The sequence below is a fragment of the Rana temporaria genome, chromosome 6 (assembly GCF_905171775.1).
Source record: "Rana temporaria chromosome 6, aRanTem1.1, whole genome shotgun sequence".
In the NCBI taxonomy this organism is placed as follows: domain Eukaryota; kingdom Metazoa; phylum Chordata; class Amphibia; order Anura; family Ranidae; genus Rana; species Rana temporaria.
The window spans coordinates 31,468,953-31,489,990 of NC_053494.1; the positions used below are offsets into that span (position 1 = coordinate 31,468,953).

The 21,038-nt window shown below is 46.7% G+C and overlaps 1 protein-coding gene across 1 annotated transcript in view; it reads left to right on the forward strand.

Annotated features, from left to right (window-relative positions):
* The first annotated feature begins 75 nt into the window (after positions 1-75).
* UBFD1 (ubiquitin family domain containing 1) overlaps positions 76-21,038 on the forward strand; it is a 31,735-nt gene continuing 10,772 nt past the window's right edge. The window contains exons 1-5 of the mRNA XM_040356594.1: positions 76-208; positions 5,274-5,519; positions 9,460-9,668; positions 15,591-15,656; positions 17,853-17,958. Coding sequence (XP_040212528.1) covers positions 193-208; positions 5,274-5,519; positions 9,460-9,668; positions 15,591-15,656; positions 17,853-17,958 — 643 coding nt within the window. The 5' untranslated portion in view covers positions 76-192. The remainder of the gene's footprint in view (positions 209-5,273; positions 5,520-9,459; positions 9,669-15,590; positions 15,657-17,852; positions 17,959-21,038) is intronic.

The following is a 21,038-nucleotide window of genomic DNA, read 5'->3' on the forward strand; positions in this document are numbered from 1 at the left end:
ACAACAAAATGTCCGCACCTGGCTACACTCTGCAGTAAGCGCTCTGGCCGGCCTCTTTTGTCTCTATGGTACTCAGACCTCCGAGAGGCTCTCTTCCGGTCCTGGACAAGGCTACAGTTGCCGGTTGGGTCCAAAGAGGCTGAGTCTGAGTTTCCCGGCAGCCCTCGCGCTGGAGACTTGTACACAATCATCATGGCGTCCCAGGACGGTGGGTACCGGGTCCCCCGAGGGCAGAGCGCATGTGTGACCCGCTTTGGGTTCACCGGGCGCAAGCCGTTATAGGATGGGATGTTATTGGCTCTGTGTTTATTAATGACAGCTGTTCTTTACCCGCTGACAGTGTCTGCCTGATCACCCTGTGTGTGCCAACCTCACCACCCTGCCTGACATGTGTCCTGTGTGAGGGCCCTCTTCTGACACCCCTTATCAGGACCTCACCCCCTGTGTGCCCCCTACATGGGTGACCCATCTCTGTAATCCCCTACATGGATGACCCCTCTGTGTGCCCTCCTACATGGGGGGCCCCTTTCTGCCATCTTCTTCCTCTGTGTGCCCTTCTACATGGGGGGCCCCTTTCTGCCATCTGCTTCCTCTGTGTGCCCTCCTACATGGCTGACCCCTTCTGTGCAATCTGCTTCCTCTGCGTGCCCTCCTACATTAGTGACCCTTCTGTGCCATCTGCTTCCTCTGTGTGCCCTCCTACGTGGGTGACCCCTTTCTGTCATCTTCTTCCTCTGTGTGCCCTCTACACGGGGGACCCCTCTGTATGCTTTCCTACATGGGTGACCCTTCTGTGCCATCTGCTTCTGCTGTGTGCCCTCCTACATGGCTGACCCCTTCTGTGCCATCTGCTTCCTCTGTGTGCCCTCCTACATTAGTGACTCCTCTGTGCCATCTGCTTCCTCTCTGTGCCCTCCTACATGGGTGACACCTATGTGACATCTGATTCCTCTGTGTGTCCTCCTTCATTAGTGACTCTTCTGTGCCACCTGCTTCCTCTGTGTGCCCTCCTACATGGGTGACACCTATGTGACATCTGATTCCTCTGTGTGCCCCCTACATGGGTGACACCTATGTGTCATCTGCTTCTTCTGTGTCCTTCCCTACATGGGTGAACCCTCTGTGCCATCTGCTTCCTGTGTGCCCCCCCTACATGGGTGACCCCTCTGTGTGTGCCCCCAAAATAGGTGACCCCATTCTGCCATCTTCTTTCTCTGTGCACCCCTGAAATAGGTGACCCCCTTCTGCCATCTTCCTGTGTGCCCCCCTACATAGGTGACCACCTTTATGTCATATTCTTTCTCTGTGTGCCCCCTACATGGCTGACCCCTCTGTATGCTTCCCTACATGGGTGGCCCCTGCCATCTGCAGCCTCTGTGTGCCCTCCTACATGGATGAATCCCTCTGTGCCATCTGCTTCCTCTGTGTGCCCTCCTACATGGGTGACCCCTCTGTGCCATCTGCTTCCTCTGTGTGCCCTCCTACATGGGTGACCCCTCTGTGCCATCTGCTTCCACTGTGTGCCCACCTGCATGGATGATCCCTCTGTGCCATCTGCTTCCTCTGTGTGCCCTCCTACATGGGTGACCCCCCTGTGCCATCTGCTTCCACTGTGTGCCCTCCTACATGGATGATCCCTCTGTTCCATCTGCTTCCTCTATGTGCCCTCCTACATGGGTGACCCCTCTGTGCCATCTGCTTCCACTGTGTGCCCTCCTACATGGATGATCCCTCTGTGCCATCTGCTTCCTCTGTGTGCCCTCCTACATGGGTGACCCCTCTGTGCCATCTGCTTCCTCTGTGTGCCCTCATACATGGGTGACCCCTCTGTGCCATCTGCTTCCTCTGTTTGCCCTCCTACATGGGTGACCCCTCTGTGCCATCTGCTTCCTCTGTGTGCCCTCCTACATGGGTGACCCCTCTGTGCCCTCTGCTTCCTCTGTGTGCCCTCCTTCATGGGTGACCCCTGTGTGCCCCCCTACATGGATGACCCCTTTCTGTCATCTTCTTCCTCTGTGTGCCCCCCCTACATAGGTAACTTCTTTCTGACATCTTCTTCCTCTGTGTGACCCCTACATGGCTGATGACTCTGTATGCTTCCCTACACGAGGATCCCTCTTTTTGCTCCCTTACATAGGTGACTCCTCTGTGACATCTGCCTCCCTGTGTCCTATATGGGTGATCCCTGTCTGCCCTCCTACATGGGTGACTCCTCTGTACGATCTGTGTCCTCTCGATCCTGCATGCTGCCTGTGTTCCCTCCTAATTGGGTGATCTCTCCTGACGTGCCAGCCAGTCTTCTGTGTGTGTGCGCGCCATATTCCTGGTCTGATCTCTCGTGATGTGCCAGTTTTCTGTGTGTGCGCCATGTTTCTGGTCTGATCTCTCGTGATGTGCCAGTCTTTTGTGTGTGCGCTATATTCCTGGTCTGATCTCTCCTGATGTGCCAGTTTTCTGTGTGTGTGCCATGTTCCTGATCTGATCTTTCCTGATGAGCCAGTTTTTTTGTGTGTGTGTGAGAGAGTATACCATGTTCCTGGTTTGATCTCTACTGATATGCCAGTCTTATGTGTGTGCCAGTCTTCTGTGTGTGTGTGTGTGTGTGTGCCATGTTCCTGGTCTGATCTCTCCTAATAGGCCAGTTTTCCACTGTTCTCTGTAGAGTCATGTGTGTGTCATGTGCCTGACATGGCTGCCCATTGAGTCATCACCCTGACATCATTTACTTTCATTTTCATTTTGGTGCGGTCTATTGGTGGCTCATAGATTTTTCTGTGTTTAAGGTATTTATGGATCTCTCTGCTTGTCTGTGTTGTTGTTTCTACCACCCTTTGTAGAATGCCCGGTATTGTTGGTACTCCTGCCAGCTTTTTACAACTTTGTGGCACTTGTGTGACTTGTCGCCTCTTGGCTGTAATGACAGGTCATACAATCTCACCGGGTGTATGAAGCTGGATTTTTTGTTGTTTCTTTAACTCAGCAGAGAACATGCAAGGGGGCGCTTTATTCAAGACAAGGTTTAGAAGAAATGGGAAATTGTTTCAAAGGGAACGTAGACAAATCCACAATTTTAGTATAGTGGGGACGGGTTCGAATTTCTGACTACTTCTTCTGTTGACAAAACTGTTCTAATTTTTCTACTGGTGTAACAGGGACAGGAAGTGAGGGTAAATCTCCCCAGTTGGGTCACAGAAATTGAAGGGAACCTCTTACAATTGTGGCCACAATACAGTGTGCAGGGCCTGCAGTCAGACGGGGTTTTCCTGAACAGCACCAGATCAACCAAAGAGAATCTTTCAGAATATAGATATGTTGATCTAACAATGAACCCGGATTCTGAGCTGTCATCCTGGTTGTTGCTTCATTACCTAGAGACCTGAAAGAAGCATGTACTGTATATGACAGGAGCTGTCACTTTTCAGACTTTAATGTCTTCTTGCTTCAGCCTATTCATTCATTCATTCACTAGGAAGTAAAGTCAGTTTCTTCAGAGATCAATAGGGAGGTGAGGAGAGCAGGAAGGGGCAGGGAGGCGAGGAGAGCAGGAAGGGGCAGGGAGGTGAGGAGAGCAGGAAGGGGGCAGGGAGGCGAGGAGAGCAGGAAGGGGGCAGGGAGGCAAGGAGAGCAGGAAGGGGGCAGGGAGGCGAGGAGAGCAGGAAGGGGGCAGGGAGGCGAGGAGAGCAGGAAGGGGGCAGGGAGGCGAGGAGAGCAGGAAGGGGCAGGGAGGCGAGGAGAGCAGGAAGGGGCAGGGAGGCGAGGAGAGCAGGAAGGGGCAGGGAGGCGAGGAGAGCAGGAAGGGGCAGGGAGGCGAGGAGAGCAGGAAGGGGCAGGGAGACGAGGAGAGCAGGATGGGGCAGTGAGACGAGGAGAGCAGGAAGGGGCAGGGAGACGAGGAGAGCAGGAAGGGGCAGGGAGACGAGGAGAACAGGAAGGGGCAGGGAGACGAGGAGAGCAGGGAGGCGAGGAGAGCAGGAAGGCGAGGGGAGCGGGAAGGGGCAGGGAGGCGAGGGGAGCGGGAAGGGGCAGGGAGGCGAGGGGAGAGGGGAAGGGGCAGGGAGGCGAGGGGAGAGGGGAAGGGGCAGGGAGGCGAGGAGAGCGGGAAGGGGCAGGGAGGCGAGGAGAGCGGGAAGGGGCAGGGAGGAGAGCGGGAAGGGGCAGGGAGGCGAGGAGAGCGGGAAGGGGCAGGGAGGCGAGGAGAGTAGGAAGGGGCAGGGAGCTACTCACAATTTCCTTAATGGAGCATTTTATCTTTGTACAAAATATATGTCTGTAGTCATTGGTTGCCTGTCCCCAGGCCAGGATAACCAATGGCTTTCTTTACTGTACTCCAGATTTCTGTTGTTTTTAATTTTCAGAAAGCTCCTGCAGTCTAAGGCTGGCCATACATTATGCAACTTTCATAGGTTGCCATTTATCGGGACAGGGAGCCTTCCCCACCGGCAGAATACAGTGATAGCTGCTGGCGGAACGAGTGAAAAAAAAACCTGGATATGCAAAGCAGACAGAGCCCAATCTACTCTATGGGCCCTCTGATCCAATCAGATGGAAGAGGACAGGTCCACTTCTGTTTTTTTTACAGATCAGACTGGAGGTAGGCGGGTGTACACGGACAAAAGTCTGTTTACGTCTGCTGCTCTAGAGAGGTGAATGGAGGACCGTTTGTGTAAAAAGGGGCCTAAGGCTGCTTTTAAACTGAATGTCTGCAGTCTACCCACACCGTGGGTGCGGTGCAGTTTTTCCTGTGGTTTTCACGCCAGTTAGCTGCACTTTGCCATAGACGTCTATTGTATCCTGCAGGTGTGGTGCACTTTCTGAAAAGCTGATTGCTTCCTCTACCGCCGGCTTCATTCACAACACTGATGCTCTGGGATGGCAGGTCGGCAACTTGCAATCTGGGCTTGCCAACCAGCCATTCCAGAGCAGGAGGTCGCGGGCCACATCAGAGGGCTCCGCGGGCCACTGGTTGGGCACACCTGATGTATGGCCAGGTTAAGTATCCAGATCAGGGGATTAAAAGAGATTCCTTTGTCTTGATTACCAAATTCAAGTCATGTCTCGGTTGAAATACCTATAAAGATAACATTATGGGAGGTCATATTCTTTGTCTTTTTTTTTTGTAAAACCTGATTATGTTCCTAGCATGAGCTGTAGGTTGGGATGAAGAAAAGAGCCCTCTGATTCTGCTGACACCATTTGTCATTCATTGTGGAATAATCTGCTTTGTACGTTGCTGTCCTGACCAGCTCTCATGTATTTTATTCCCCCCCCTACAGAAGTGGAAGAGCTGGGCATGGAGGCGGATGGACAGAAGTTAGAGCTGAGCTGTGCGGAGGGTGCAGACGCAAGTTCTCAGGACGATGGCCCTGCACAGCCAGAGGCAGTCAGCAATGGAGAGGACTCTGAGTCAGAGAAAGAACATGTGGAGTTTAAAATCATCTGGAATAAGAACAAGTACGACGTGAGGCTCCCATTGGACAGCACCGGAGCAAGCCTTAAACAGAAGATTCATACACTCACAGGTGTGGCTTCTTTCATATGCGGTCATCAGGATTGCTACACTGGGATATATAGCTTTAGAAATCAGTCTTATTAGACGGTATTAGTTATCAATCTTGACGGCAGTATGGCAGGCCACAGGCTTTTTATCACTGCTATTTCATTGCGATGCAGGACAGTGATCTTTAATAACGAAGCGTCAAAAACGTTGAAGCCACTTTAATAGTGGGAGACTACATATTTCTGTCTTTCTTTAAAGCAGGGATCTCAAACTGGCGGCCCTCTAGCTGTTGCAAAACTACAAGTCCCATTATGCCTCTACCTGTGTGAGTCATGCTTGTAACTGTCAGCCTTGCCATGCCTCATGGGATTTGTAGTTCTACAACAGCTGGAGGGCCACTAGTTTGAGACCCCTGCTTTAAAGTGATCCCTGCGCTGTAATAGAAGAGTATGTATGCTTAACTTTGTGGCAGCTGGGGTCTTGAAATTGTATTCAACACTTTTAGGTTTGACAAATACCTGCTCCACTTTGTGGCACGCTTTGGTTCTTCCCTCTGCCTTTCGCATTATCTATTGATGTAAGTCAAGAGATGACAGGAGGAACCATTGTACAGTGGGAGGAGTAGGTCTTTATAAGTTAAAAAATAGAGAATACGTTCAGCGGTCCGGGAGCAGCAAGGTGGTGGTGTTAAGACACCGCCCACAGTAAAGGTAAGTGTTATGCCGCGTACACACAACCATTTTTCACGATGTGAAAAATTAAAAAAAAATTTAATGTCATTAAAACCGATCGTGTGTGGGCTCCAGAGCATTTTTCGCGACGTTAAAAATGGGCATTATAAATTTAGAACATGCTCTAAATTTTCGCGTCGTTTTTCACGTTCTCGTTTTTAACGTCGTAAAAAATGGTCGTGTGTAGGCTTTAACGACGTGAAAAAAAACGCACATGCTCAGAAGCAAGTTATGAGACGGGAGCGCTCGTTCTGGTGAAACTAGCGTTCTTAATGGAGATAGCACATTCATCACGCTGTAACAGACTGAAAAGCACGAATCGTCTCTTACCAAATGTTTACTAACATGAAATCAGCAAAAGCAGCCCCAAGGGTGGCGTCATCCGAATGGTACTTCCCCTTTATAGTGCCGTCGTACGTGTTGTACGTCACCACGCTTTACTCAAGCATTTTTTTTTTTTCACAATCGTGTGTATGCAAGGCAGGCTTAACAAGAATCGGGTTGAAAAAAACGTTTTTTCTAGACCATTAAAAATGGTCGTGTGTACGCGGTTTTAGAGATGACAGGAGAAACCAGTGCTCACTTTTTATATATAGTGACCATGCAATACCCAACAATGAGAGAGGTTTACTAGTGCGATCTGAATCTGCCGCAGCTGTGCATGGTAGCCAATCAGCTTCTGACTTCAACTTGTTCTATTTAAGCTTTGATAATGAAACCTCAAAGGTGATTGGTTTCTGTGCAGAGCTGGACCAGAGTTTTCAGTCTACTTGCAATTTGATACCTGTTGCAGGTTTAAAAAAAAAAAAAAAGAAGGTATATCAGGGATGTAATATCCTCTTCTGCCCCAGGCTGCAACAGTAATGACCACTGTCTGGGGTATAACCAGTTGTAAAAACCCATATGGAGCGTGGGACACTAATGGGTTGGGTTACTAAAACTGCAGAATGCAAAATCTGGTGCAGCTGTGCATAGAAACCAATCGGCTTCCATTTTTTATTTTTTTTGTCAAATCTTAAAGGGTAAGTTCACATTTACAGAAAATCTGTAAGGTAAACTAACACTGGAACCCCTCCCCATGTCCCCCCGCTGTCAGGGACTGGGACGTTGCTTTACCGGTCCGGAGATTTGAAATCCTCCTTGCTTTCTCTCCTCCAGCGCTAACAGGACGGGCTAGGCAGATTCTGATAAGTCAGTGCCATCCATGTGAAGGTGTTGCTATATCTGTACACGTTGAAAGGTTACGGATAGGGGATTAAGCCACAGGAAATCCCCAGACCAGTGAAGCGGTGTCCCAGTGTCTGACAGCGGGGAATTACAGGATTGCGGTACAGTAGGGAATGTGGCGGGAAGTGTAAGTTCATCATACAGATTTTCTGTAAAGGTGAACATGCACCTTAAGGTGGCCATACGCGGTTCGAATTTCGAAATAATTTTCTTTTGAAAATCGTATCAAAGAATTTTCGTACGAATTTCGCTCCATTAGTGGGCTGCAGCAACAGCCGATTTTCGTGCGGCAATCAAATTTGAGGAATCCGACATGTTGCAAATTTTTTGAAAAACAAACGATTTTCTGATCAATGATGGGAGAATCGTGCGAGAAATGTAATAGAAAAAAAATGTGCAAGAAAAGAATATTCCAGGAGAGAAACTAATTTTCCCGGAGAGAAAATTCCCGGCAACATGAAGGTTTGGTCGGCCGAATTTCGAAAATCAATGGTGGCATCATCGGATCACAAAAAAACGAACTTCCTGACTTTGAAAAGAAAAATTGTTCTAAATTCGACCGTGTATGACCTGCTCCTAAGCACCCAAGGATGAGTTCCGGCGTGTTCGCAAAGCCCACGTGCAGAGCCCGTCAGGAATTCAGCACTGTGCTGCGCTGATCACAGGCAGTGAGACATTTCCCAATCTCTGCAGCCACGCATCGGGGCAATGTCTCTCTGCCTGTGATTATCAGCGCAGTGCCAACTTCTTGGCGGGCGCTGCACGTGGGCTTTGCAAACACGCTGGAGCTTTCTATGGTAGAGATTATGTACGTGGATAAGTTTGCTCGTATATGTTAATAGCAGGAAAATGGAATTGCAGATAAAGTAGATCTAAACTAAGCCTCTAAAGTCTCATATAAGCTTTAACATATTTAATGAAACTTCAAGCTTTTCTTTCTATCTTTTTAAATCTGCAAATTTCATTAAAGTGGAGGTTCACCCTAAAAACTAATTTTTAACATTCGAGCCAGCATACTAAGTACATTTACTTTTGGCAGGTCATTTTTTTTTCTCTGTACATACCTTTATATCCTGATTTTGTCCAGGGCTTCCGCGTTCTGATGACTCTGGGACTGTGGGCGTTCCTACCCCAGCCTCAGGGTTCCGATGACTGCGGGACTGGGCGTTCCTATCCTTCGGTTCGATGATTGATGGCTTGTGAAACCGGTCCCCTGTCGCACAACGCGCGTCACCAGATTCCCGGAGATAGCCGAGCTGCGAGTCGGCACTATATGGCGCCTGCGCCCGCCGCGTAAAGCTGACTGCGCAGGCGCCGTATAGTGCCGACTCGCAGCTCGGCTATTTCCGGAAATCTGTTGACGCGCGTTGTGCGACAGGGGACCTGTTTCACAAGCCGTCAATCATTGAACCGAAGGATAGGAACGCCCAGTCCCACAGTCATCGGAACCCGGAAGCCCTGGACAAAATCAGGATATAAAGGTATGTACAGAGAAAAAAAAAAAAAATGACCTCCCGAAAAGAAATGTCCTTAGTATCATTAGTATGCTAGATCTAATTTAAAACATTTTTTTTTTTTTGGGTGAACCCCCGCTTTAAAATAATATGTGGTAATCATGCCATGCAGTTACTTCCTATTACGGGGTGCCAACTACCTCTCTATTGTGCTCCTGTGTTGTTAACCTGTCACATGCACTCCTAGTAGAGACCATAAGCCTCCATGGCATCACACATTGTGCAGGCATTGTTCGCGGTTCTTGCTATCGGGAAGCCAGTCCACATCAATGATGTGCAGCTGATGCTGGAGGGTATGCATGTAGACAGGAAGTGGCTGAAGGAAAAAAAGGGTGAAAAGTGATTTTTTTTATACTACGAAGTGCTTTAGCAAACTAAAGGCGTGTTGTTCCAATTTAAGCTAGCTCTATGAGTTTGTCATATACCAGAGCATGAAAACACCAATTTGCTCTTCAGATATTTCTGACTCTCTTCCTTTGTCCTTTTGCAGGTCTTCCACCAGCTATGCAGAAAGTCATGTTTAAGGGGTTACTTCCCGAGGACAAAACACTAAGGGAAATCAAAGTCACCAATGGGGCAAAAGTAATGGTAGTGGGATCCACCATCAATGACGTATTGGCTGTTACCACCCCCAAAGAAACCATCCAACAAGAGGTGAAAGAAGAAGAGAGCAAGAAGGAGCCACTGTGCAGACAGAAGGTATGTGTAGATCAACCTACTTGTGATTCCATAAAAAAGGGAGCTTACAAATTTACTTAGTCTTACTAAACTCACAACAGTAAAATCAGTCTGTATATGCAGTAAAGCATGCTTGTTGTACTCGCTGTAGAACCCAAGTGATTAATCCTCTGCATTGTGCTAAAAGGCTGTTTGATCCTGTCTTCTCTGATCCTCTCCTCCTTCCACTGTCCCCTGAGAATTTCCTGATAACACAGAGCCTATGGAGTCAGGCTGCACATGCTCAGTTTGGTGTGTATTGCTAGAGGTTTTTTTCTTCTTGGGAGAGTGCATGTCATCAGCACCGGGCCAATCGGCACTGTCCAGACAGAGGGCCAGGGGTCTTGCAGTCTCATAGGACAGTCAGAAAATGCCTCCTACAAGCTCTAACCAGTACTTGACTGGACACCGATAGAGGTCACAAGACTGCTCTAACTGCTGATGAGAAAAGGTATTTAGCAGTTTATATTTAATAAAGGGGAGGTTACTGCTAAGGGCAGTGACAAGGCAGACTTTTAAGGCAAAACAGGAACATAGGGTTTAGAAAAATATAAACTTTTAATTACAAAAATACAATAAAATGCATAAAGAAAATACAGAGTATACGTTCAATTGCAAAAAAATCCTTTTCGTCTCGTCTACGCGTTTCACATTTTGGCTTCCTCAGGATGTTCCCCCCCCCCTATTTTTTTGAGCAGTTTATATTTACTAAAATAAATGCATTTCCATATTCTGTGGGAGACCAAATATAGTGAATGCAGAGTCCTGGGATTAGTATCACTCTAAAGCCTTGTACACGCAATCTGATTTTCAGAAGACATCAAATGTCCGATGGAGCGTACAAACGGTCAGATTTTCGGCCAACAGCCTGTCATCACACAATTCCCGTTGGAAAGTCAGATCGTGTACGAGGCTTAAGGCAAAACTTTTTTTAGTGGAGGGGGATTAGACATCTGGTTTGTATTTCTGTCTGTGTCCTTATTAGGAAGAGTCACCCTCTCTAGTTGTCCTGTTTACCATTATCGAAAGTGAAAATAAAATAAAATCACAAATTATGGGTTTACGCCAGAACGTTAATAGTGGGGAAATCTTCCAATGGGAACTCTAGTTCTGGTGACCCTGACACCCCAGGATTTCTTCTTTCTTCCTGTTTGGCTATGGAGTAGGAAGTGAAGGTAAATCTCCCCAATGGGGGACACAGATGACAAAAAAAAAATCCAAAATGGTTCATATCCCTCCTTCGCTCTATCCAAAATGCCTTTTAGTTCTTCTTTAACCACTTAACGACCGCCGCACGACGATATACGTCGGCAGAATGGCACGGCTGGGCAGATCGAGGTACCGGCACGTCGTTTACATATACCCAGCCGTGGGTCGCTGGCGCGTGCCCGCAACCCGGTCCTAAGCTCCGGGACCGCGAGACCCGCGGACCCGATCGCCGCTGGGGTCCCGCGATCGGTCCCCGGAGCTGAAGAACGGGGAGAGACGTATGTAAACACGGCTACCACGTGCTTCACTGTGGCGGCTGCATCGATCGTGTCATTCCCTTTATAGGGAGACACAATCGATGACGTCACTCCTACAGCCACACCCCCCTACAGTTGTAAACACACACTAGGTGAAACATAACTCCTTCAGCGCCCTCTGTGGTTAACTCCCAAACTGCAACTGTCATTTTCACAATAAACAATGCAATTTAAATGCTTTTTTTGCTGTGAAAATGACAATGGTCCCAAAAATGTGTCAGAATTGTCCGAAGTGTCCGCCATAATGTCGCAGTCACAAAAAAATCGCTGATCGCCGCCATTAGTAGTAAAAAAAAAATTTTCTATAAAAAATGCAATAAAACTATCCCCTATTTTGTAAACGCTATAAATTTTGCGCAAAGCAACCGATAAACGCTTATTGCGATTATTTTTTATTTTTTATTTATTTTTTTGCCAAAAATAGGTAGAAGAATACGTATAGGCCTAAACTGAGGAAAAAAAATGTTTTTATATATATTTTTGGGGGATATTTATTATAGAAAAAAGTTAAAAATATTGAATTTTTTTCAAAACTGTCGCTCTATTTTTGTTTATAGCGCAAAAAATAAAAACCGCAGAGGTGATAAAATGCCACCAAAAGAAAGCTCTACTTGTGGGAAAAAAAAGACGTCAATTTTGTTTGGGAGTCACGTCGCACGACGTCGCACATGCAATTGTCTGTTAAAGCGACGCAGTGCCGAATCGCAAAACCTGGCCTGGGCATTTAGCTGCCTAAAGGTCCGGGGCTTAAGTGGTTAAAGTGTATGTCCAGTCAAAACTTGTTTTGTATAGAGTGTTAAAGATCAGAACTCTGTCTGGGAGAGATTCCCTCTTGCTTCTTCTTCCTATGACAGTAGCTCTAGCCTTTCCCTACTCTGCTAAAGAAAAAAAAAAAGCATTTTTATTTCTATCTATACTGCCATTGAAAATATACCCCCATTCCTTACCAACGCTCCATACGCATTCTATGCACCACTCCTGATGTCTAATGCTGCATACACACGATCATTTTTCAGCATGAAAGAAAACGTTGTTTTTCAGCATGTCCAAAAAACGAAGTTTTTCCAACTTCATCATTAAAAACGACGTTGCCCACACACCATCATTTTTAAAAAATTATGAACAAAGCGCGGTGACGTACAACACGTACAACGGCACTATAAAGGGAAAGTTCCATTCGCCTTTGGGCTGCTTTTTGCTGATTCCGTGTTAGTAAAAGGCGATTTGCACTTTTTTGTCTGTTACAGCGTGATGAATGTGCTTACTCCATTATGAACGCTAGTTTTACCAGAACGAGCGCTCCCGTCTCATAACTTGCTTCTGAGCATGCGCGGGTTTAAACGTCGTTTTAGCCCCCACACGATCATTTTTTACAACCCGAAAAACGACATTGTTTAAAACGACGTTAAAAAATGTAGCATGTTCGAAAAAAAAAATTGTCGTTTTTCAGAACCTGAAAAAGATGTGCAGCCCACACACGATCATTTTAAAGTGTGTACGCGTCATGATAGATGCCAAGAATGGAACTTTGTCCCGGGACAGTATAATACATATGCAAGAGTTGCATCATCAGCGACTTCCCAGTGGCCAAAAGGAGACGACACTGGGCTGGAAGAAGACCAGGAGAAACAATAGTGTACAAATATCGTCATGCTCCAATAGGCTTACAGGATAACTCCAGGCTGGCAGCTAAATGAACTGTTGAAATACATAAGTATGTGTCAGCAATTGTACATTTCAAGACTTGTAATTCTGTTCAGCTTCTCTTGTGATTCTGATACACCTTAGACAATGAATCATACTCAATGCATTTTTTTTATTTTACAGATGTTACCAATTAGGTAGGTGACACCGTGAGCAGGAAGTCTGATAAAGAAAAAATGGTGTCACCTGCCTGGCTATGCAGTTTGTGTGAGTCACAAGATTGGCTAAACAGTGTTGCAAAAATGTTGGCAAATCAGGTCATGTGCAATATATATTTTAATTGCTTATTATAAAGGTTGCCGGGCACTTTTAACATAAATATGTATATATTAAAAGATTTACAAAGAATATATATTTCCTTTACTGGCTTACTTTGCCCAGTGTACCTAATTGGACGAGCCCCGGACTGAGTGCCCCTAGATCTCTATTGCCTCTATTTTATACAAGTGTTTATAAGATATTTGCAGCTGTACAATCTGTGTGTATGTGTAATATATATATATATTTGGACACAGGCACAATTTTCATACTTTTACCCTGTATGCCACCAGAATAACATTAAATGAAACCTTGCAAATGAATTTGAAGTGCAGACTTTCAACTTTAATTCTTAAAGGGGTTCAACATAAATATCTAGTACAAATTTTAGGAGCACCCACGCACCGAGCACTCAGCACCCACGCACCGAGCACTCAGCACCGAGCACTCGGCACCCACGCACCGAGCACTCGGCACCCACGCACCGAGCACTCAGCACCCACGCACCGAGCACTCGGCACCCACGCACCGAGCACTCGGCACCCACGCACCGAGCACTCAGCACCGAGCACTCTGCACCCACGCACCGAGCACTCTGCACCGAGCACTCTGCACCCACGCACCGAGCACTCTGCACCCACGCACCGAGCACTCTGCACCCACGCACCGAGCACTCTGCACCCACGCACCGAGCACTCTGCACCCACGCACCGAGCACTCTGCACCCACGCACCGAGAACTCTGCACCCACGCACCGAGCACTCTGCACCGAGCACTCTGCACCCACGCACCGAGCACTCTGCACCCACGCACCGAGCACTCTGCACCCACGCACCGAGCACTCTGCACCCACGCACCGAGCACTCTGCACCCACGCACCGAGCACTCTGCACCCACGCACCGAGCACTCGGCACCCACGCACCGAGCACTCGGCACCCAAACACCGAGCACTCGGCACCCAAACACCGAGCACTCGGCACCCAAGCACCGAGCACTCGGCACCCAAGCACCGAGCACTCGGCACCCACGCACCGAGCACTCGGCACCCACGCACCGAGCACTCGGCACCCACGCACCGAGCACTCGGCACCCACGCACCGAGCACTCGGCACCCACGCACCGAGCACTCGGCACCCACGCACCGAGCACTCGGCACCCACGCACCGAGCACTCGGCACCCACGCACCGAGCACTCGGCACCCACGCACCGAGCACTCGGCACCCACGCACCGAGCACTCGGCACCCACGCACCGAGCACTCGGCACCCACGCACCGAGCACTAGGCACCCACGCACCGAGCACTAGGCACCCACGCACCGAGCACTCGGCACCCACGCACCGAGCACTCGGCACCCACGCACCGAGCACTCGGCACCCACACACTGAGCACTCACTCACCAAGCACATCCCCCACTACTATCCCACCCACGCCCTATACCGATCGGGGGGGCCCGAGGCGAGTAGCAGTCCGTACTACTCTACTATTTTTTTTATTTTATTTTTTTCGGTACAGCTGTCCTGTACTTCTCCCCCATCTTTTCTCTTTTCCTACACCAATTCCATTCTATATTTCTCTCTCTCTCTTTACCTTACCTTTTTTTTCCCCAATAACGACATGATTGACCAAATGCTAGCTTGGAACCTTGCCACGGGCTCCTAATGTTTATAAGGCCACAGCAACATCGAGCTTGAGAGCTCTTACATGACCACAGATAGACCTGACGTTTTTGGTCTATGGGGGTCTTTGCAATCTTATGCAGGCGTACGTGCTCTCACTTAAATTCTTGTTCTAACTGGGATTAGGTGTTGATAATTTGTAAAATTCCCATATGCTTGAAAAAGTTTTCTTTATATATCCACATTCCTGTCATACTCCCTATGATTTTTGTGGCCTGATCAAAATGTCTTCCTTACATTGGGAATGTTAAATATGTTGTACATGTAACCTAATTTTTTCCTCTCAATAAAAACTTTTGTGAAATAAAAAAAAAAGATGAGAAGTATGAGAAGTGAGGGGGAAAAAAAAACTCCCTAACAGGGACATGGCCATAACAAAAATCAGACACAGATTCTAGACATTGCCATTTGCATATATATATATATATATATATATATATATATATATTGTGTGTGTGTTATATATATATATATATATATATATATATATATATATATATATATATATATATATATATATATATATATATATATAATGTGTATATATGTGTGTGTGTATATGTGTATATGTATATGTGTGTGTGTGTGTGTGTATATATATATATATATATATATATATATATATATATAAATATATTACAGCAGGTTTTGGCTGGAGTTTAACCTCCAAGGTAAATTTTTATTTTTATTTAGCTTTCTGCTGCTTTGAACTAACCTTTGAATATTATTTATTTTAGCAACATAGAAAAGTGCTGGATAAAGGAAAACCGGAAGATGTAATGCCGTCTTTAAAAGGCGTTCAGGTAAGACAGCATGCTCCTGCTCTGGAGACCATTGGAAGTGTAAAGTAATCCGCCCTCTAACTATTGGTAGAAGCTGTCTAGTGTTTAGGAAATGTGGGCAGCCATTTCATTGGCAGTCATCTGTGGCATTTCCAGCAGCAAGTGAATAGAGAGATACTGCTTAAGTCAGCTTAAAGCGGAGCTCCGCTGAAAAAAAAAAAATATTAAAAGCCAGCAGCTACAAATACTGCAGCTGCTGACTTTTAATATTAGGACACTTACCTGTCCTGGAGTCCAGCGCCGTCCGCAGCAGAGGAAGAGCGATTGCTCGTCACCCTGCTGCCCCCCCCCCGCCATCCTCGGTGAGGGAACCAGGAAGTGAAGCGCTCCGGCTTCACTGCCCGGTTCCCTACGGCGCATGCGCGAGTCGTGCTACACCTGCCGATTGGCTCCCGCTGTGTACTGGGAGCTGAGTGTTCCCAGAACACAACGGGGGGGGGGGGGGACGGGAGGTGACGTCATGCCCGCAGTCTGCCTGAGACTGTGTGGCCGGAAGTGGGTGCAAATACCTGTCTTTAGACAAGCAGATAATAAATAAAATAAAAAAATCTTGCATCTCTGTATATATTAATATATCCTTATTTATTTATTTTTCCTATTAATAAAGTGGATCTCCACCTTATCCGCAGCTTTTTTTTTTTTTTTTTCAAATGAAAATTTTTAAGGCAGATTTAGGATAGTCACCCGCCCAGCGCATCCAGTGGTGCCCTGCAGAATCTTCTCAAAATTCTGCCCCACTCGGTTCCTCGCATCCATCTTCTTATCTGATGTCCTTGTCAGGCCCGCCGGCTTTTCCAGGTTCAACTGCCAGGCCTCACAGTGACACAATGCTAGGTACACCCCCCTCCTTTCCTAATGAAGGATATGCCTCCTGGGATATGTGACGTGTATATCCCAGAAGGGGCGTCTGGGAAGGCCTGAAGATTTTACAGAAAAAAAAAAGTGAGCGCTTTGTGAAAAGGAGGGGTGGCTAAGGGTGAAGAACCACTTTAAAGTGGTGTAAGTACCTGCACAGATCACTTGTGCTGCAGTTCAATGAGTCTGCTGGTAGGAGGAGATCGCAGAGTGACAGAGGAATGCCTCATTCTGCCACTTCTCCTTACACGGTCTAGTCACAGGGCAAGGGAGGGACAAGACTTATAGGAATTAACTGCAGCAGAGAAAGAATCCTGCCCTACCAGACTGGGCTGTGTGTGGCAGAGCTTTGTAAATCTCAGGACTGAATGGACAAAAAATGCAAATCCTTTTTACGTAAAACTGTTCCCTTGTGTGTAATTTACCTGCGTATTTATCTGTTTCCTAGAGTTTAGCTTTTAAGATGTGATAAGGCACCGAGGCACTAAATTGATAGCAGATTTTACCAGGAAGTACCATCCCTAAGGCTCCATTCACACCTAGGCGTTTTAATGCCTGAAACCCGACGCTATTGCAGCCTAAAATACGCTGGAGGGGTGATTTAACATTGTTCTCTATGGAGATGGTTCACATCTCCACGCCGAACGCCGTACGCCTGAAGCTCAAAACAAGTCCCTGACCCTTTTTTTCAGGCGGCTTCGGCGTTCGGCATAGCCGACAATGTGTAAATCACCCTCCAGCGAAAACCGCGGTAAAAAACGCCACGTTTTGTCGCTGCAAATCGCGGTAAAAAATGCCGCAATTTGTCGCGGCAAATCGCGGTACAAAACGCCACGCTAAGGTGTGAATGCAGCCTTAGTAAAGCCCTTGTTAGATGCTTGTCTAGTAAATCTCTGAGATATTTGTGATTTGTAGTAAAGGACGGGTCTGTAGTGGGAACACAGTTGGCACTGCATGTTGCAAAGTTTTTTGTACAATTTTATACCTGAGAATTAAGGATGAGCTCCAGCGTGTTCGCATAGTACACGTGCAGAGCCCCGCCAGAAAGTCTGCACGGCGCTGCGCTAATCGCAGCCAGGGAGACATTTCCCGATCTCTGCAGCCGAGCATCGGGACCATGTCTCCCCGCCTGTGATTAGCGCAGCGCCGTGCAGACTTCCTGGCGGGGCTCTGCACGTGTACTATGCGAACGCGCTGGAGCTCATCCTTACTGAGAAGTACAATCCTTGTTGAAATGTGATTTTATGATTGCCACTACAACATCCACAGCCTGTGATCACTATTACTGTGTGTGTGTTACAGGAGCGGCTTCCAACTACGCCAATATCCGGTATGTACAATAAGTCTGGGGGGAAAGTCAGACTGACATTTAAGCTGGAGCAAGATCAGCTATGGATTGGTACAAAAGGTGAGTAATGAAAGACTGGAGTAGAGGTCACATATAAAAACATACATTCCAAAATTAAACGTCCAGTCCTGCCAATAGTGATGTTTTATTATACAGTAATTGCAGCCGTATGCTCAGATTCAGCCCCTAGTTTAATATGTCTTTGGGTACTGCTACAGTCCGATCTCTCTGCCATAATTTACTCTGCTACTCTCTTTACCTTATTGCCTGTGGTCAGTAGGTTTAACTCTCCAGCATCTACTAGAAACTAAATAATTAAAGGGGTTGTAAAGGAATTTTTTTTTTCATAATAAGCATCCTTTACCTGCAGACATTCCTCTTTTCACTTCCTCATTGTTCGTTTTTGCTCAGAAGTTGCTCTATTTCTTCTCTGTTCTGTTCACTTCCTGCTTGTCTGATTTTACTCACCACCGTGAAGGGAGGCTTTACTGCGGTGGTCAGTGACGTGCTCACCCCCTCCTGGGAACTACATCTGTGCGGTAGGGCGCTCTCTACATGTTAGAGACTTCAAGTAGGTGTGAATTACTGGGCGTGCCGCAATTCATACTGGGAAATGTAGTTCTTACATGAACAAGCGCTGCAAACCAGGAAGTGAATGAGAGAACCGAAACTAGAACGCCGGAGGTGATATAGATGAAGGAATTTAATAGATATTTACTCGTTTTTTAACAGAATCATTACACTATTCTGTCTGTCTACCTTGCAGACATAAATTTTAGGCAAAAAATTTTTTCCTTTACAACTCCTTTAAGATTTTTGTACCCCAACAAGGTGGTTTTGTTGAACAAGTTGTGGTAACCCACTAGACAGAGAAACATTCCCAGGGTGACGGTAAGACACCTCTGTCCCCAGCCAGAAACGAAATACAGTAAAACCTTGGATTGCGAGCATAATTCGTTCCAGAAACATGCTTGCAATCCAAAGCGCTTGTATATCAAAGCAAATTTCACCATAAGAAATAATGGAAACTCAAATGATTGGTTCCACAACCATTTATTTATAAGTCCTTCAGTTTATAGTCCATATAAAAAGATCATAGAAATGTGGTAGGTTGTGTAACCATAAAATGTCTATCCACAAATGGAAGCCTCCATAAGGGGATTAGAAGCAAAATCCAGCAGGAGCTACAGGGTATAAAAAGAAGAGAGGCGCCTCTAAGTGTAGCAATATGTTGCTAAATGTTGTATCTTTATTAAATGTAACCATATTGCTAAACTTAGAGACGCCTATCTTGTCTTTTGTGCAAAGTTGTGGCATGATGCTACTTGTATATCAAAACATTGCTTGTATATCAAGTCAAAATTTATTTTAAAAAATGTGCTTGTCTTGCAAAACGCTCTCAAACCAAGTTACTCTCAAACCAAGGTTTTACTGTAGTAATATCTTGAACTTGTTGATTTCAAGGGAACATGTGGATGCCTTTCTTTGAGCCCAGCCACCCCAACAGCAGTGGGGTAGCTTAAGGTAAGGAAGAGAATAAAGGTCCACAGGAATAGGATCTCTTTAGTGAGGGCCTAAACTAAACCTCTTTGCCGATTTGATGAACCAAAATTACCAGCGCTAAATCCAGGAGGGGCCATCTCCAAGTGAGGCCTGCACATGTAAGGTCCTGCAGAAGAAACTCAGACTGCGAGAGTGTTCCACAATTGAGATGCAAGAAGAAAAGCACTAGGGTAGAGGTAAATTCTACTGCTTAGAGCGCGTACTTCTTGGGACGCATAATAGATGGAATCTCATCATCAAAGGAACTGCAAGCTTTTCTGTCTGAATGAGAAACAGGCTCTAAATGCCTATATACAGGGGCCCAGATTCTCAAAGGAGATACGTACGGCGTTTCTCCAGATACGCCGTCGTATCTCTGAGTCTGAGCCGTCGTATCTATGCGCCTGATTCTTAGAATCAGTTACGCATAGATTTGTATTAGATCCGACCGGCATAAGTCTCTTACGCCGTCGGATCTTAACTGCATATTTACGCTGGCCGCTAGGGGCGTGTACGCTGTTTTACGCCTAGAAATATGTAAATCAGCTAGATACGCGAATTCACGAACGTACGCCCGGCCGACGCAGTACAGATACGCCGTTTACGTTACGTTGAAAATTTTACGTCGTTTGCGAATAGGGCTGGGTGTCATTTACGTTCACGTCGAAAGCATTGGCTTCTTGCGGGTTAATTTGGAGCATGCGCACTGGGATACTTTCACGGACATCGCATGCACCGTTCGTAAAAAGCGTCATTTACGTGGGGTCACATAAAATGTACATAACACACGCCCACATCTACCACATTTGAATTAGGCGGGCTTACGCCGGCCTATTTACGATACGCCGCCGCAACTTTCTTTCAGAATACGGCACTGGCCTGTAAAAGTTGCAAAGGCGTAACGTAAATAGGATACGTTACGCCCGCACAAAGATACGCCATTCTACGTGAATCCGGGCCAATGACTGCAGTAGTTGATGGAATACAGTGTGGTTCCTCTGACCTTTCCACAGACCTCCTGCATTGAGGCGGGAGCATGCCCAGGCCATTGCCAGCATTGCTAATGTCAAGAGCAGGTCCTAAGGGATTGCATCCCATAACGGAAAGTCAGATATTCTTTTTTTCATACCATTTGGCGTCCTAAGCACTGAGAGAGCCCTACGCATTTGAACAGAGATCAGTCCAATGTGAGAAACAAGTTTTAACGCTTGCAAAAAGCTATCGCAACTTAAGCACAAAACTCCAGACGTTTTTTTTCCAATCGTTCATTCACACAAGGGCCTGCTTTGGCAGTGGAGGGGTCCCTTTTAAAGAAGTTAACCTTGGCATGGTTTAGCAGATTTAGGCCACTGCCCAAATAGGATCTGAACAGGGAGTTTAGCTGTCTGTCAGTAAAATTCTGAAAGATGAGAACACCTCTAAACTAGCTTGTGGTTTGCCAGTAAATGTAGATAACTGGCGCATATTCAATGGGAAGAAACAATCCATTTATGAGGTCTCTCTGAAAAGGGAAGGCGAGCTCTGACACACTGTCTGGAGTGGCCCAGAACCCCTTGGTGGTTTTCCATTCCTCATAGAAGAATGCGTAGGTGTAGCGG